Genomic DNA, 18,843 nt, shown 5'->3' on the forward strand with positions numbered 1-18,843 from the left:
CCCAACCACAGGTGGCCTCATTTTCTTTGATAATAATCTCTCAGTTGTTGTTGCCTATGCATCGCTCTCTGCATGCGTGGCTGTATCATTAACTTTTGTTCCGAATCCAAGGAGGAGCTAGATAATTGATCTCCTTCTGAGCTGTCTGCCCCACTCTCCTCCTCCCTGTCACTCATGTCTTCTTGGTCAGAGGCGCCTTCATCAGCAGATTCCACCGGGGGCAAAACAGGCCTTCAGCATGTGGATGTCTCCCCCACATCCACAGTCCTTGGGGCAGGAGCTGGGCCAGAGCTAACCACAACAATTTTGTGGGCGTGGCTTGCTGGCCATATGACCAGGTGGGAGTGGCTCGACAATCATGTCACCGGGGGTGGCTTAAAGGTCATGCAACCGGCTTAAAGGTGGCCAACTTGATGTCACAGTTAGGGTGAGGGTGCCTGGCCTCTCCTCGCCTCAAAGAGATAAAAATTTCCCTATCTATTTACTATTCCTGAACACCCAAAATATGCTATTTAATTTTATGTATATATACCATTTGTGTACATGCATATTACACACAGGCACACAAAAATATACATTATCTACTATATAAGGTGTATGCCCTGGAGTGGGTAGCCGGCTTGACTGCTGATCATCAGAGATTTCGTAGCTCCAGATGGGTCTCTTGCAAATAGAAAGGGTCTTTCAATCCCCTCTCGATCTTTCAATCCTATTGCTATGATCTCTCGTGCCACCGTGTAATTCTAGAACAGTTACTGGTGCTAAGAAGCCATTTTGAGGGACAGGAGCTCAAAATTTGCACAACTGTGTTTCACTTATCTTTGGGTTCTGACCTAAAACTACGAGGGTCGCCCAGAAAATAATGCACCACATTTTTTTTCAACAGTTATTTATTGAACACAATGAAACTTACACATAAGAAAAAATGATGTTTCTTCTACACTCCCTATTTTTCCATGTAATCTCCATCCCATTCTGTGGTCTTCCTTCAGTGAGACACAAGGGCATGTATGCCCTGTCGATACCACTCCTTGTTCTGGTCACGAAGCCATTTCTGCACTCTGCGAATGACCTCTTCACCCTCACCCTCTGCCCAGCGACTAACCGTACTTCTGTCAACTGCAGATTCTCCATAAACTGTACACAAACATTTGTGAATGTTCCCAACAGTTTTTTTCTCCGCAGTAAGAAATTCAATGACGACACACTGCTTGTAACCTACATCACTTACAGATGCCATTTCAATTCAATTCAATTTATTAGATTTGTACGCCGCCCCTCTCCGAAGATTCGGGGCGGCTCATAACAACAACAAAAACAAAATTCTAGCGAAAACAAATCTAATATTAAAAAGCACATAAAAACCCTATCATATTTTAAAAGCAAACAACACATACATATCCAAACATAAATATAAAAAAGCCTGGGGGAAAGGTGTCTCAATTCCCCCATGCCTGGCGGTATAGATGGGTCTTGAGTAATTTACGAAAGACAAGGGTGGGGGCAGTTCTAATCTCCGGGGAGAGTTGATTCCAGAGGGCTGGGGCCGCCACAGAGAAGGCTCTTCCCCTGGGCCCCGCCAAATGACATTGTCCAAAACATTGCTGTAGCTATGCTATCTGTCTAAAGAAATGCAAAATTTACACACACACTCCTGACAATTCAAATAATGTATATCTAAAGTTTTGCATTTGTATCATTACTGTAGGCTGAGAAAAAAAATGTGGTGCACTACTTTCTGGGCGACCCGTGTATGTTTTAGTCAAACACTTTTTTCTCTTCCCTACGGTACTAGAAACCTCTCTGTAGCGGTTGTGTTGGTTTTCTGGTGGCGCAAGAACCCTTGAGAGGTGAATTTCTATGACAGGTCAAGGTGGTAAGGTTTGTCTTACTAATCTTTCCTTTTTAACCCAATTATAACATTTGTTGTACAGGTGAGAGGCTGAATTTTACTGCAGCTGCTAGATCAGTTTCTCCGGCAGGGAAGGTGGACGTGGCCTTAAAATACCGGGGGGAAAGCAGGAACCCTAAATCGGACGGGCGTTGGAGCCACACCGTGGCCGACCAGAAGAAGCCTAGGAACACAGAGACCTTGTCAGCCAGTGAGTCTCTGATGCTGAAATCGGACACTGCCAAGCTGAGGTCTGATTCCCACAGCAGATCGTTGTCCCCAAATCACAACACGCTTCAGACCTTAAGATCGGAGGGGAGGACGGCACCTTCCCTACGGGCAGAGTCCCCGGGCCCCGGAAATCGTGCTCCTTCTCCAAAGACTCCCTCACCGGGGAAATCCTGCACATCTGGTGCCGGTTCTCGGCGGTCGTCCTCTCCTAATGAGAAGCCCCTTCCTCAGAAACCCTCAACCCCAGTGAAGACGAAGCTCGACCCTCCTCGGGAGCGATCTAAATCGGATTCTTACACGCTGGACCCGGAGACTCTTCGCAAAAAGAAAGTGCCTCTCACCGAGCCCATACGGGGAAGGTCCACTTCGCCTAAGCCCAAAATGGCACCCAAGGACGGGAGATCTGGGAGCGACACGGAGAACCGAGCCCCTTCTCCTCACGTGGTGCAGGAGAACCTCCACAGCGAAGTGGTCGAGGTCTGCACGTCCAGCACGCTGAAAACGAACAGCGTGACCAACTCCATCTGCGAGGACAACTCTGATGGTAGCAGCCTGGAGGAGGGCTTGAACAAAGTCCACTTCAGCATAGGGAAGGCCCCTATGAGAGAGGAGCAGGACACGAGGGCATCTCCCAAAGCGAGCCGGAAATGCGCCACCAGGCATGCCAGGCCCAAAAAGGAGAGGTCCGTCTGCTTGTTTAAAGGGGAAGGAGCGCGGTCGGTAGAGCCGGCCAAACCAGCCATGTCTCCTTCCGTCGCCGAATGCGCCAGGACCGTCTTTGCATCCTTCCTGTGGCACGAAGGCATCGTCCACGATGCAATGGCCTGCTCCTCTTTTCTGAAATTCAACCCTGAGCTTTCCAAAGAGCACGCGCCCATCCGGAGCAATCTCACCCAGGCACCGGCTGAAGAGAAAGAAACCAAGCTGAAGAACCGTCACTCCCTGGAAATATCCTCTGCCCTCAACATGTTCAACATCTCTCCGCACGGGCCTGACATCTCCAAAATGGGGAGCATCAATAAGAACAAGGTCTTGTCGATGCTGAAAGAGCCTCCTCTTCACGAACGCTGCGAGGATGGGAAGTCGGAAGCAGCCCCCTTTGATAGCTCCGGCCACCCGCCTCTGAAGACCAAGTCGCCTCTGCCGTTAACGCTGCAGCACCTGGTCGCTTTTTGGGAAGACATTTCTCTAGCAACTATCAAGGCGGCTTCCCAGAACATGATCTTCCCGAGCCCTGGGTCCTGCGCGGTGTTGAAGAAGAAAGAAAGCGAGAAAGAGAACAAGAAGTCCAAAAAGGAGAAGAAGAAGAAAGAGAAGGCGGAGGGCAGACCCAGGGGGAACCTCTTTGGAGAAATGGCTCAGCTGGCCGGGGAACGTCCGGAGAAAGACACCATATGTGAATTGTGTGGGGAATCCCACCCGTATCCGGTGACCTATCACATGAGACAAGCGCATCCAGGTAAGAGGGCCTCCAGGCAAAACCCCCCCACGAAGGGAGTCCTTTGGGAGAACTGCCCCGCGTGTAACCGAGGGAGGCAGTACGGATTTTTTTTTCCACACTTTATCAAGCCTGCTATAGTCATATATAAGGTAGTTCTCAACTTGCAACCATAATTGAGCTCAACGTTTCTGTTGGTAAGCGAGACAGTTGCCCCCATTTTCTTGCCCCAGTCGCTAAGTGAATTGGTGCAGTTAAGTCAGCAACATGGTCGATAAGTAAATCTGACTTTCCTCGTTGACTTTGCTTATCTGGTCATGAAACAGGATCGTATAACTCTGGGATGCTCCAACTGTCATAAGTCTGTGTCAGTGGCCAAGCATTTGAATTTTTGACATGGGGGTGCTGCACTGGCCGTGTGAAAAATGGCCATAAGTCACATTTTTCAGTGCTGTCATAACTTCAAGCAGTCACTAAACGAACTGTTGTAAGTTGAGGACTACCTGTATAAAGTAGGGAAGGGGGGTACCCACAGGCATGTTGACAGTTTGCCATAAAGCCAAGTCCTCCCTGGCCTTTTCTTCTTGCATTAGACCCAGGTTGAAGAGACAGCAGATATCACCCCAAGAGGGTTTTGTGGATTTTGATGGTATCCTTGCTTTGCTTCGTCATTCAAAAAGTCTATCCTTGTTGCCAAGACAGAAATTGGTCAATTTGTTCCAGTTGAATGCCTTAAATCAGTGGTTCTCAACCTGGGGTTCAGGACCCTTTTGGGGGGGGGGTCAAACGACCGTTTCACAGGGGTCGCCTAAGATCATGGGAAAAGACGAATTTTCAATGGAGTTAGGAGCTAAAACATCTATTCTGGAGCCTTGGAACATATTTTTACAATTCGACCAATCAGGCGTTTACAGGGGAGTGTCCCTCTGACCTTCTTGCCAATCAGCTTAAAGATCTGTTGGGAGAATTGGCGCTAGACTTATGGTTGGGGGTCACTAGAATGTGAGGAACTGTATTAAGGGGTTGCAGCATTAGAAAGGTTGAGAACCACTGCCTTAAATATACCTCATCTTAGATCAGATGTTCACTAAATAGAACAATTCATTAATGGTTTGTCTTCCTTCTGGATCCATAAGAATTATAGTACTGGAAGTTTTATGGGTTTGAAACGTAACCCCTTGATGCCTTTGTTAAGGAACGGATGTCCATTTCAGGGATGGGTCTTGGAATATTTCAATCCAGTTTTCTTGCACTCAGGGATGGTCATCTTCTGAATGCTTTATTGAGTAACAGCTTGGGTAAGATTTTTTCTCTAAGGTGACCTTCTGTGCTTTTAAGGTTGTGGCCGGTACGCAGACGGACAGGGCTACAACAGCATCGGACACTTTTGTGGAGGATGGGCTGGGAACTGTGGCGACGGTGGCGTAGGAGGAAGCACGTGGTACCTTGTCTGTGATCGGTGCCGAGAAAAATACCTCCGTGAAAAACAGGCAGCAGCGAGAGAAAAGGTAGATCTCCTTTGTTTCTCTCAAGCCAGTTGGTGTTGTGAGTGATCCACATCCAGCTCAGCTGATCATGGATTTCGAGGACCAGGAAACAGATGCGTATTGATATCCTAGGCCTGTGTTCTTGGCACTCGAGAATGAGAGTAAGAGTGAGACTGGGGACCCACCAGAGACTGTAGCACCCCTAGTTATGGTATTGAGTGAGTCAGAGTAGAACGATGGGGAATTGGAGGAGGAAGCCACCCTGTTAGATGCCAGAGTTAAGAAGACAGTGTCTAGACATGAGACCCCGGAGATTAGAACCGCCCCCACCCTCCTTGCCTTTCATAAACTCCTTAAAACCCACCTCTGCCATCAGGCATGGGGGAATTGAGACATCTCCCCCGGGCCTATACAGTTTATGCATGGTATGTTTGTGTGTATGTTTGCTTTTAATAATGGGTTTTTGGAGTTTTTAAATTATTAGATTTGTTGTACATTTGTTTTATTGTTGCTGTGAGCTGCCCCGAGACTACAGAGAGGGGCGGCATACAAATCTAATAAATAAATAATAAATCTGAAAAGAAAGGGTTCTAATAACTCTATGGGAAACTTGGCCACACCTTGTCAGTATATAAGGGACTGTCTGAGGGAAAGTGGATGTGGTGAACAATGTTTGTATCATGACAGTCAGAGAACCGAAGCTGAGATGACTTTCTGCTTCCAGATCTTTATCATCCCTGCCAGTTTCATGTTTTATAAAGCTTTACTGAATCACAAGTTTTAGCCAAACTGCCAGAAACACTTTAAGGACTGATTAATGACTCTCTGGCTTGCAGCCCGGACTTCTCTTATTTCTGCCTCATTAGCTAGGAATGCTGCTAGTATCGAATTCTTTAGAGTTAACCAGTTTACAGTGTTCCCTCGATTTTCGCGGGGGATGCATTTCGAGACTTCCCGCGAAAGTTGAATTTCCGCGGAGTAGGGATGCGGAAGTAAATACACTATTTTTGGCTATGAACAGTATCACAAGCCTTCCCTTAACACTTTAAACCCCTAAATTGCAATTTTCCATTCCCTTAGCAACCATTTAGATTATTGCTCACCATGTTTATTTATTAAAGTTTATTAAAAAAAATATTTATTAAAGGCAGATGAAAGTTTGGCGATGACATATGACATCATCGGGTGGGAAAAACCGTGGTATAGGGGAAAAACCCGTGAAGTATTTTTTAATTAATATTTTTGAAAAACAGTGGTATAGACATTTCACGAAGTTCGAACCCGCGAAAATCCAGGGAACACTGTACTTCATGAACTTGTTTTACCAATAGACTTTTGCTATGATCAAATCTGGAAAGTGGGTGTGGCTTTTTTATTTCTGATCGTTGACCTGAAATCTCAGCACCCAAGACATGGAGACTATCCCTTTTGAGAGCACCAAAGGCCTGCTTGGGCTTTGCTCTCAGATCAGCCCACCTCCACCTATTTCTTTATAGGTGAAACAGTCGAGGAGGAAGCCGACCCAGATGAAGACCCCCCGGGCCATGCCCACCATGGAAGCCCACCAAGTGATCAAAGGGAACGCCCTGTTCTTGCTGGCCTTGAGCAGCGCCGCCGAACCCTCAATTTTGTGCTACCACCCATCCAAGCCATTCCAGTCCCAGCTTCCCAGCGTCAAGGAAGGCATTTCTGAGGATTTCCCCGTGAAAATGCCTTGCCTCTATCTTCAGACATTAGCCAGGTAAGAGCGACGGAGCTGCTTTTTATGTTTATGAGAATCACTAAATCTAATTGGAAAGATGTTCCCCCTTGAACTGATTTCAACTCCCGTGGCTAAAACGGAAGCAGCTGCTTCCAGACCTCTTTCCTCGCCAGATCCCCGTCAAATTAAATTTTTAGAAACTTCCACTCCAACCAAAACTCATAGAAACATAGAAGACTGACGGCAGAAAAAGACCTCATGGTCCATCTAGTCTGCCCTTATACTATTTCCTGTATTTTATCTTAGGATGGCTATATGTTTATCCCAGGCATGGTTAAATTCAGTTACTGTGGATTTATCTACCACGTCTGCTGGAAGTTTGTTCCAAGGATCTACTACTCTTTCAGTAAAATAATATTTTCTCATGTTGCTTTTGATCTTTCCCCAAACTAACTTCAGATTGTGTCCCCTTGTCCTTGTGTTCACTTTCCTATTAAAAACACTTCCCTCCTGAACCTTATTTAATCCTTTAACATATTTAAATGTTTCAATCATGTCCCCCCTTTTCCTTCTGTCCTCCAGACTATACAGATTGAGTTCATTAAGTCTTTCCTGATACGTTTTATGCTTAAGACCTTCCACCATTCTTGTAGCCCGTCTTTGGACCCGTTCAATTTTGTCAATATCTTTTTGTAGGTGAGGTCTCCAGAACTGAACACAGTATTCCAAATGTGGTCTCACCAGCGCTCTATATAGCGGGATCATAATCTCCCTCTTCCTGCTTGTTATACCTCTAGCTATGCAGCCAAGCATCCTACTTGCTTTCCCTACCGCCTGACTGCAGTGTTCACCCATTTTGAGACTCCTAAAACTAATGCTCAGTCCCGGGGGAAAAAAATTCTCACCCAGATGACATCAAATCCACAGTAGCCTTTCTATTGCGCTTTGCTTCCGGAGCTAAAAATGACATGTCACTTCCAAACGGCTGCTGGTCAAGGAACTGGCTTCCTATATGGTTCTTGCGATAATCCTATGGTGCGCCAGACATTTCCCTCTCCTCCCCCCCTCCGAGGAGGTTTGTCCCCTAATTGGATCCCCAAACATCCGTGGTTCAGCTAGCGGGCTGAGGGCTGGCAGACAGCCCAGATGCCACTTCTGTCTCTATCTCTCTGACAGCTCCATTCTCCCTTCCCCCTCGGAGCTCTCAGGTTGCCTTGATGCTGACCCTGACTCCCACCTCGCCGCCTCCTCTGATTCAGCTGCTGTCCATAACACCCAATGGCTATGAACACTTCGATCTGACCGATGTGCATTATTATTATTTTTTGGGGCTCAGGCACCATCACGAAAACTTTGTGGGCTATCAAGACGACAACCTCTTCCAAGATGAGATGAGGTATTTGCGTTCAACTTCAGTGCCTGCGCCTTATATATCTGTTACTCCGGACGCCAGTCCTAACGTGTTTGAGGAGCCAGAAAGCAACATGAAATCCATGCCACCCAGGTACTCCATTTTGATATTAATGTATGCTGATCTACTGCTAAGAGCTATGGTGGCGCGGTGGTTAGAATGCAGTACTGCAGGTTCACTCTGTCAATTGTCAGCAGTTTGATCCTGGCCAGCCGAAGGCTGACTCAGCCTTCCGAGGTTGGTAAAATAAGGATACAGGTTATTGGGGGCAATATGCTGACTCTGTAAACCTCTTAGAGAGGGCTGTACAGTGGTACCTCATCTTACGAACGCCTCTTCTAATGAACTTTTCAAGATACGAACCCGGTGTTTAAGATTTTTTTGCCTCTTCTTCCGAACTATTTTCACCTTACGAATCCAAGCCGCTGCTGCTGGGATGAAGGGGTTTCTTTCCCCCCCTTTTTTGAAGAAAGAAAAGGGAGGGGCGGCTTGGAGGGGGAAAGACTTTGCATTAACGAAAGTAGGAGAACAACGTGCTTGCAGGCACTGAAAGGGTGTCTTTTGAAGAAAGAAAAGGGAGGGGTGGCTTGGAGGGGGAAAGACTTTGCAGAGAACAGCGTGCTTGTAGAGGCACTGAAACAGTGTCTTTTGAAGAAAGAAAAGGGAGGGGCGGCTTGGAGGGGGAAAGACTTTGCAGAGAACAGCGTGCTTGTAGAGGCACTGAAACAGTGTCTTTTGAAGAAAGAAAAGGGAGGGGCGGCTTGGAGGAGGAAAGACTTTGCAGAGAACAGCGTGCTTGTAGAGGCACTGAAACAGTGTCTTTTGAAGAAAGAAAAGGGAGGGGCGGCTTGGAGGGGGAAAGACTTTGCAGAGAACAGCGTGCTTGTAGAGGCACTGAAACAGTGTCTTTTGAAGAAAGAAAAGGGAGGGGCGGCTTGGAGGGGGAAAGACTTTGCAGAGAACAGCGTGCTTGTAGAGGCACTGAAACAGTGTCTTTTGAAGAAAGAAAAGGGAGGGGTGGCTTGGAGGGGGAAAGACTTTGCAGAGAACAGCAAAGGATGTCTTTTGAAGAAAGAAAAGGGAGGGCGGCTTAGAGGGGGAAAGACTTTGCAGAGAACAGCAAAGGGTGTCTTTTGAAGAAAGAAAAGGAAGGGGCGCCCTTGATTGATTGATTTATTGGATTTATGTGCCGCCTCTCTCCGCAAACTCGGGGCGGCATATAAATCCAATAAATTTACCTTTCTTCCTTCCCACTCACCCTTTAGCCTAGCCTTGCTTCTTCCACCCGCCCCCTATAGCTGCTCCTCCCTGCCCTCTGTTCGCCTCCCTTCTAAAGTTTGGGATTTTCCTGAAGGATTTGCACGCATTATTTGCTTTTACATCGATTCCTATGGGAAACATTGTTTCGTCTTACGAACTTTTCACCTTACGAACCTCCTCCTGGAACCAATTAAGTTCGTATCACAAGGTACCACTGTATAGCATTGTGAAGCGAGATATAAATCCAAATACTATTGCTAAATTGTTATTTGAAAGGGAGGCAATCTTGAGCTGAACAGGATTCAGGCTTGAGTTTGTGCACTTAATTGTCACCGCACCAATTTTTAACCAACTTTTGAAAGATTAATAATTCAGTGCCTGGTTGTAGAAAAGAACTCATGTAATTCTAAATAAAGCATTTGGTTGTGTCCACCTGGATGATTTTTAAATCCTGCTCGAAAATACTCAAATATCACACTAGGTGAACAAAACCCAATGCAGCACTTTTCTGAAGGAAGAGACTGGGAACATGAATGGTTATCTGCAGTGAACGGCTGCAAATTTTTTTTACTATCACACTGTGGGCGTGGCTTATTTGTGGGTGTGGCTTGCCAGCCCTGTGACCAGGTGGGAGTGGCTTGATGATCATGTGGCCGGAGGTGGCTTAAAGGTCATGTGACTGGCTTAAAGGTGGCCAACTTGATGTCACTCACGTCAAGGATTTGGGTTAGGGTGCCTGGCCTCTCCTCACCTCAAAGAGATACAATTTCCTTATTATTATTATTATTTATTAGATTTGTATGCCGCCTCTCTCCGTAGACTCAGGGCGGCTCACAACAATAACAAAGACAATGTAACAAATCTAATAATTTAAAACACTAAAAAACCCATTATTGAAAGCAAACATACACACAAAAATACCATGTATAAACTGTATAGGCCCAGGGGAGATGTCTCAGTTCCCCCATGCCTGACGGCAGAGATGGGTCTTAAGAATTTTACGAAAGGCAAGGAGGGTGGGGGCAGTTCTGATTTCCGGGGGGAGCTGGTTCCAGAGGGTCGGGGCCGCCACAGAGAAGGCTCTTCTCCTGGGTCCCGCCAAACGACATTGTTTAGTCGACGGGACCCGGAGAAGGCCAACTCTGTGGGACCTAATCAGTTGCTGGGATTCGTGCGGCAGAAGGCGGTCCGGGAGATATTCTGGTCTGATGCCATGAAGGGCTTTATAGGTCATAACCAACACTTTGAATTGTGACCGGAAATTATCCATTTGCTATTACTGAACATCCAAAATATACTATTTAATTCTATGTATATATGCCATATGTGTACATACATATGGCATATATACATACACACAGGCACACAAAAATATATATTATCTACTATATAAACTGTATGTTTATACATGCACGCATAGCTCTTCTAAAATTATACACATTCAACCTCATTTACTGCGATAGGAAAAACATACCCAGAGCCAAGCAGGGGGGAAAAGAAAAAAAAAATCATTTTTTTTCTACCAGTTCTGCATACCTGACCAAAAATTTTCTACCGGTTCTGTGTACCTGACCATACCTGTAGGAGCCCATCACTGCTTATCTGCCTAATTACCTAATGGTGAATGTTTATTCTTCCCTCTAAATATCTGGTTGTAGTTTGTCATAATTACATATTCTCTGACAATCGAGAACACTCCTACCATAAGGAACATCTGAACGCAACTCTCTGTGCATACATGTTTGTTTGTATATGGAGTGCCAGCATGGCTTGAAAATTTGGAAATTGCTTCTGCTTTTCTTCCAGCTTAGAGACCAGTCCTATTACAGACACGGACCTGGCAAAGCGTACCGTTTTCCAAAGATCCTACTCCGTCGTTGCATCAGAATATGACAAGCCTCACTCCATTCTGCCTGCCCGGGTGAAGGCCATCCCCAGAAGGAGAGTCAACAGCGGAGATGCAGGTGAGGAAGGGAACATCGGGGGAATTGGCGTGGGACAGTTAGAAACCTAGAAACCTAGAAGACTGACGGCAGAAAAAGACCTCATGGTCCATCTAGTCTGCCCTTATACTATTTTCTGTATTTTATCTTACAATGGATATATGTTTATCCCAGGCATGTTTAAATTCAGTTACTGCGGATTTATCTACCACGTCTGCTGGAAGTTTGTTCCAAGGATCTACTACTCTTTCTGTAAAATAATATTTTCTCATGTTGCTTTTGATCTTTCCCCCAACTAACTTCAGATTGTGTCCCCTTGTTCTTGTGTTCACTTTCCTATTAAAAACACTTCCCTCCTGGACCTTATTTAACCCTTTAATATATTTAAATGTTTCGATCATGTCCCCCCTTTTTCTTCTGTCCTCCAGACTATACAGATTGAGTTCATTAAGTCTTTCCTGATATGTTTTATGCTTAAGACCTTCCACCATTCTTGTAGCCCATCTTTGGACCCATTCAATTTTGTCAATATCTTTTTGTAGGTGAGGTCTCCAGAACTGAACACAGTATTCCAAATGTGGTCTCACCAGCATTCTATATAGCGGGATCATAATCTCCCTATTCCTGCTTGATATACCTCTAGCTATGCAGCCAAGCATCCTACTTGCTTTCCCTACTGCCTGACTGCACTGTTCCCTCATTTTGAGACTGTCAGAAATCACTACCCCTAAATCCTTTTCTTCTGAAGGTTTTGCTAACACAGAACTACAATACTCAGTTGAGCTGTGTTCATCCCCATCTCAGTCTTGGAACAGGCCCACGCTCCTGTGCTTCCTTACCCAGAACGGATGTTCCAGATGTGCCCTTAAGGATGGCCACCTTCTCCCCACATACACACATCCCATGTAGAGGATGAACTGATTCCTCCTGCTCTCCACCTTTTCACTTCTTGCCTTATCTGTGAGCAGGTAACAGTGACAGGGAGGGTGTTGGTATGTCTCGGCATAGCTAGGCTATGAGACCTTTGACATACACTGAGCAGAGAATTTTAACAGAGTGTGGATGTGTGAAAGAAAAAGACACAGACTTAGTTATGCTTAATAAGTACTGTTTACATATATACAAAATAGAAACAATCCATAACAAGCACTAAGCAAATACACTTCCCCCTCAAGGCAAAGCAAAAGCGAATGAGGGATAAAGCATCATTGAGGGAAGGAGTACTGGCGCCCTCTTATGGCGAACCAGCCCAAAATATTTAAAGTGATAGTACAAGAGACTACAATAGGTAGATTACAATGGCAAACCCTAACAACCATGTACCTTGTACTAACAGAGGGCTTTCACCAGTCCCTAGGACGGGGGTAGGCAAAGTTGGCTCTTCTATGTCTTGTGGACTTCAACTCCCAGAATTCCTAAGCCAATCATGCTAGCTCAGGGATTCTGGGAGTTGAAGTCCACATCAGAGAAGAGCCAACTTTGCCTACCCCTACCCTAGGAGGAAGGCAAGAATATTCCAAGTGACCTCAAGGAAGTAGAATGCTGTTTTTCCTGGCAGCAGGCAGCCATCGGTGCTGCTACACAGCCTCTGTGCTACAGATGCTGTGATTATTATTATTTACTTGTTTGTTTGTTTGTTTGTTTGTTTGATCGATTTCTGTGCCACCCTTCTCCTGAGACTAAGAGCGGCTTACAACATGTAGAAATCTAAGTAAAATTTACAAATTAACATCCCATAATTAAAAATTAACAACAGATTCATCCATCATCCATCACACATCCACATCACACATTCGTTTGCTCTGCTTTCCATCTTGGAGGCATTTGTACAGCTGTGGGAGCTAATAGGCAGACTGCATCCAATCAGAGGCAGCCTTCCCCCCCCTCCAGCGAAGGCCTGCCGTCTTTGGTGCTACCAGTGCACCCTCTGCGCCCATGGGCATGAGATTTCGCTCCTGTACATGCACAGCAAGTAAATCTTGCACGAAGATGCTCGCGCGAGTTAGATTTCAGCAATTTTCCCCAGTATTTTTGCTTCCGCGCATGCGCAGAAGAAAAAAGTCACCGAAAATCACCAAAATCTCGCTCGCACAAGTGTCTTTCTGCAACATTTCACTTGCTGCACATGCGCAAAAGCCAAATCTCGCACAGGGGTGTGAAGCTGCGCATACATCCTGAAAATCGCTACCGGAATGTAGCACCTTACTGTTCCAGTAGCAGGTCATCCCTGTCCCTCTCCCAAATCCCTTCCAAGAAGAGCCAGAAACCTGAGATGGTGTTGCTGCAAAGAATCTCCCTTCTCAGAGTCCAAATCCAGTACAGTGGTACCTCTACCTACGAACGCCTCTACTTACAAACTTTTCTAGATAAGAAGCGGGTGTTCAAGATTTTTTTGCCTCTTCTCAAGAACCATTTTCCACTTACAAACCCGAGCCTCTGAAACTGTGACCGGAAAAGGCAGGGAGAAGCCTCCGTGGGGCCTCTCTAGGAATCTCCTGGGAGGAAACAGGGCCGGAAAAGGCAGGGAGAAGCTTCCATGGGGCCTCTCTAGGAATCTCTTGGGAGGAAACAGGGCCTCCACCCTCCCTGTGGTTTCCCCAATCGCACACATTATTTGCTTTTACATTGATTCTTATGGGAAAAATTGCTTTTTCTTACAAACTTTTCTACTTAAGAACCTGGTCGCGGAACGAATTGAGTTACCACTGTACCTTACATAAATACCCATTAAGGCCAGTTTCCCCAAAGCAATTTAGATATGGCCAGTTCCTTGCAAATCATTGAATGTTTGGCATGATTCCCATGCATCCTACGCAACATGGGAAATGTGCCAGTGTTAATAACATCTTAGTTCTTAAGCACTGAGAACCAAGACATTGTTTTGACTATAAAAGCAGCCATCGCCATTGCCAGGTGGAGAATAGTGTGGCAGATACCATGTGCTATGTTTCTAGTTTGATATTAGTTTGATGCTGACCATCTGCCTGAAATCTATCCCTCTAACATTTCCGTCTGTTTCTGCCTTTTAATAGAAGTGGGCTCCTCTCTGCTGAGACATCCATCTCCTGAACTCTCTCGGTTAATCTCCGCGCACAGCTCTCTTTCCAGAGGAGAGAGAAACTTCCAGTGGCCCGTTCTGGCATTTGTCATTCAGCATCATGATTTGGAAGGGCTTGAAATAGCCATGAAACAAGCTTTAAGAAAATCAGCTTGCCGGGTGTTCGCTATGGAGGTAAATTAATTCGAACCACCTTGCTGGGTCAATGATGCACCAGCAGGACTTCTGCTTATAAAAACTTACTTGCTATGTCTATTCCAGGGATGGCGAACCTATGGCACGGGTGCCACAGGTGGCACGCAGAGCCATATCTGTTGGCCCACGAGCCGTTACCCTAGTTCTCCCAACATGCATGTGTGTGCTGGCCAGCTGATTTTTGGCTCTAGGAGATCATTTCTGGCTTCCAGAGAGCCTCTGGGGCGATGGGGGAGGGCGTTTTTACCCTCCCTGGCTCCAGGGAAGCCTTTGGAGCCTGAGGAGGGTGAAACATGAGCCTACTGGGCCCACCAGAAGTTGGGAAACAGGCCGTTTCCGGCCTCCGGAGGGCCTCCGGGGGTAGGGGAAGCTGTTTTCACCCTCCCCAGGCATTGAATTAGGGATGTGGGCACTCGTACATGTGTGATAGCTCACACACATGCTCTTTTCACCATCACTGGTCTATTCATTGGCTGACCTGGTTACCATTGACTCTCCCAGTTCATGAACATCTTAACAATGTGTCAGGCCCAAAGTCATTATGGGAAGTTAGAGGTTTTGACCTGACACAGTTAGCAGCGATAGGGAAATGGGAGGGGAGAGAGAGGGAGAAAGGGAGGGAGAGAAAGGGAGAGAGGGAGAGAGAGAGAGAGAGAGAGGGAGAAACGGAGAGAGAGGGACAGAGAGGGAGGGAGAGAGAGAGGGAGAAAGGGAGAGAGAGGGAGAGGGAGGGAGGGAGAGAGAGGGAGAAAGGAAGAGAGGGAGAGAGAGAGAGGGAGAGAGAGGGAGGGAGAGAGAGAGGGAGGGAGAAAGGGAGAGGGAGGGAGAAAGGGAGAGAGAGGGAGAGGGAGAGAGAGGGAGAAAGGGAGAGAGGGAGAGAGAGGGGGAGAAAGGGGGGAGAGAGGGAGGGAGAGAGAGAGAGAGAGATACCACCATACATTCCTTTACGCATAGTCCAAGGTCAACTGAACTAATGAAGAAGCCAGTAATCCCTGCACTGGATTGGTCCACATGATTGCACTTGTGGGTGTGGGGATGTGAAATGAACCTTAACCTGGATGGGAACTGAAGGAGGGATTCAGTGTTGGAATGATGGCCACAAATCCAAAATGCCCATGTTAATAAATCGAACCTTGTGTGACAGCACAGCAGTGGAATGTGATTTATTTCCCAGATGCTATTTGTTTCGCTGACACAGTGCTAGTAAGGAGTGGGGGGTGCACTCAATTTATATTGTTGAGGTTTGCCCTGTGTGGGAGTGGTCTTGGTGGTTCTTTAATTTGGCTCTTTAGTGTTGACTTTCAATCAAAATAAAGTTGGAAGGGACCTTGGAGTGCTTTCTAGTCCAATAAGGGGTGGTTTCTACATACCTTCCCCTCTGGTTCGCATTGCAACAGAAGTGCACTGGTTAATTGTCCTTACTGTTAGGAAGTTTCTCCTTGATTCTAGGTTAATTCTCTCCTTGATTAGTTTCCATCCATTGGTTGGTAGTTCCTTAGTTGGGGTATTGTTCTTAATTGTTGGTCTTATATTAATCTTGGAGTCATTCTGATTGCTGGTGGGGATGGGGTTGGGTCTTTCTGTTCCCTTTTTTAGCTAGTTGATTTTCTTTCTTTCTTTATTTATTTGATTTGTATGCCGCCCCTCTCCGGAGACTCGGAGCGGCTAACAGCAACAATAAAACAGTGTACAATAGTAATCTAATACTAAAAACGATGAAAAACCCGATTAATATAAAAACCAGGCATACATACCATGCATAGAATTGTAAAGGCCTAGGGGGAAAGAATATCTCAGTCCCCCCATGCCTGACAGCAGAGGTGGGTTTTAAGAAGTTTACGAAAGGCGAGGAGGGTGGGGGGCAACTCTGATATCTGGGGGGAGTTGGTTCCAAAGGGCCGGGGCCACCACAGAGAAGGCTCTTCCCCTGGGTCCCGCCAGACGACATTGTTTAGTTGACGGAACTCGGAGAAGGCCAATTCTGTGGGACCTAACTGGTCGCTGGGATTCGTGCAGCAGAAGGCGGTCCCTGAGATAATCTGGTCCGGTGCTATGAAGGGCTTTATAGGTCATGACCAACACTTTGAATTGTGACCGGAAACTGATCGGCAACCAATGCAGACTACATTGTTGGTTTGATATTAATCTTGGAGTCATTCTGATTGCTGGTGGGGATGGGGTTGGGTCTTTTTGTTCTCTTTTTAGCTATTTGATTTTCTCTTTGAGGTTCCACATACTTGGTAGGCGCTTGCCTTGCTTTCATGAATTGAACAAGGTTTATTTTCCAAAAGTCTGGCAATTTTCTCTTCTTGTTTTCTTAGGCTTTTAACTGGCTCCTCTGCAACGTCATACAAACCACGTCCCTCCATGACATTCTTTGGCATTTTGTGGCCTCTCTGACTCCAGCCCCTGTAGAGGCTGAGGAAGAAGAAGATGAGGAAAACAAAGCCAACAAAGAAACCATCGAACAAGTAAATAAAAAGGATTGCATGTTCTTTACAATTAATTTTTACAATTAATTTTGCTAAACCGCTGTGCATTTATCTCTTTTTTTGGAATAGTTGTATCAAGGTAGGGGCAAAAAAATATCCTGCTTGTTTGGGGTTTTTTACAACAAAGACGGGCTACAAGAATGGTGGAAGGTCTTAAGCATAAAACGTATCAGGAAAGACTTAATGAACTCAATCTGTATAGTCTGGAGGACAGAAGGAAAAGGGGGGACATGATTGAAACATTTAAATATGTTAAAGGGTTAAATAAGGTCCAGGAGGGAAGTGTTTTTTAATAGGAAAGTGAACACAAGAACAAGGGGACACAATCTGAAGTTAGTTGGGGGGAAAGATCAAAAGCAACATGAGAAAATATTATTTCACTGAAAGAGTAGTAGATCCTTGGAACAAACTTCCAGCAGACGTGGTTGGTAAATCCACAGTAACTGAATTTAAACATGCCTGGGATATACATATATCCATTGTAAGATGAAATACAGGAAATAGTATAAGGGCAGACTAGATGGACCATGAGGTCTTTTTCTGCCGTCAGTCTTCTATGTTTCTATCTATGGATCACGCACGGTTCCTTTGTGGTGACTATTTCAAAACCTAGTTTGTAACTCAAAGAGAGAGTGTGCTGTGCGGTTGCATAGACACAGCAGCTTGTAGCTTCGCCAGAGTACAAATATATGCCAGTCAACATCCCTTACTTTCTTTGTGAGAAATTAGATTTTCTCTTAAGTCAGGGCTTCTGTCACTTCTTTGACAGATGGTGGCCTTTTTCAAGCCAGAGAGGACCTTTTTGGTTTTATTTCAGAAATAAGAGGTCCCATTTACAATGGCTTAAAATACTAATTGCATAAAAGAGATAGGAAAATGACGGGCATATTGTCATATTTTTTAAAAATGGCAGTTTAGCAAGGTGGCTGTAGTGAAACAGTAATGAACGCATGTCTTATTCTTTTTTTAAAAAAAAAAAAAATTTTATTGTTTTTCAAAAAGGCAGACCAAGACATACAACATTAAACATTTAAGGAGCTACCATTGCTCCGCTTGTCGTAGAAGTCTAACTAGTACAGAAATATAAAAAACCCTAACTGTTATCAGATCAATACAGAAGTGTCACACGTGTAAATTACATTCTTATTGAATTTAACTCTATGTTTTTTAATATTGAACCTATTAGTTAAATTTCTTATCTTTTTAAAATATTATACAGTGGTACCTCGAGATACGAGTTTAATTCGTTCCGGACCTGGGCTCTTAAGTCGAGCAGCTCTTATCTCGAACGACTTTTCCCCATAGGAATTAATATAAATAATTTTAATTGGTTCCAGCCCTCAAAAAACTCACAAAGTTAGTCTAAATTATGCAGAAAGACATGTTTTTAATGAAGAAATGTACATGTACATATAAATGAATAATGAAGTTTCTTTCACTTAACTTGTAAACTTTCTTAAACTTTTAAATTTACATATGTTCAACTTCTCTGCCACCCAATCCTGTAGGACAGAGGTCCCCAACCCTTTTTGCACCAGGGACCGGCTTTAAGCGATCAAGAGAGGAATGGGGTGAATGAATGGACGGAGGGTGGGAAGGAAGGAAGGAAAGAGGGAAGGGACAGGAACAGAGGAAGGAAGCAAGGAAACTTATGAAAGGGGAGAGTAAGAGAGGAATGAGTGAAGGGAGGGAGGGAAGAAGGTGGGAAGGAGAAAGAAAAGAAGAAATAGAGGAA

At 45.3% G+C, this 18,843-nt stretch overlaps 1 protein-coding gene across 21 annotated transcripts in view; it reads left to right on the forward strand.

The window, feature by feature from the left end:
* Positions 1–18,843, forward strand: part of MYCBP2 (MYC binding protein 2) — a 181,723-nt gene that overhangs the window by 126,475 nt on the left and 36,405 nt on the right. For all 21 annotated transcript variants that reach the window (XM_070751329.1, XM_070751313.1, XM_070751316.1 and 18 more), the window contains 7 exons: positions 1,935–3,581; positions 4,899–5,068; positions 6,544–6,788; positions 8,086–8,253; positions 11,227–11,384; positions 14,396–14,595; positions 16,938–17,087. In XM_070751329.1, the coding sequence (XP_070607430.1) occupies positions 1,935–3,581; positions 4,899–5,068; positions 6,544–6,788; positions 8,086–8,253; positions 11,227–11,384; positions 14,396–14,595; positions 16,938–17,087 (2,738 nt within the window). The remainder of the gene's footprint in view (positions 1–1,934; positions 3,582–4,898; positions 5,069–6,543; positions 6,789–8,085; positions 8,254–11,226; positions 11,385–14,395; positions 14,596–16,937; positions 17,088–18,843) is intronic.

This window comes from Erythrolamprus reginae, chromosome 4 (genome assembly GCF_031021105.1).
Source record: "Erythrolamprus reginae isolate rEryReg1 chromosome 4, rEryReg1.hap1, whole genome shotgun sequence".
Lineage (NCBI taxonomy): Eukaryota > Metazoa > Chordata > Lepidosauria > Squamata > Dipsadidae > Erythrolamprus > Erythrolamprus reginae.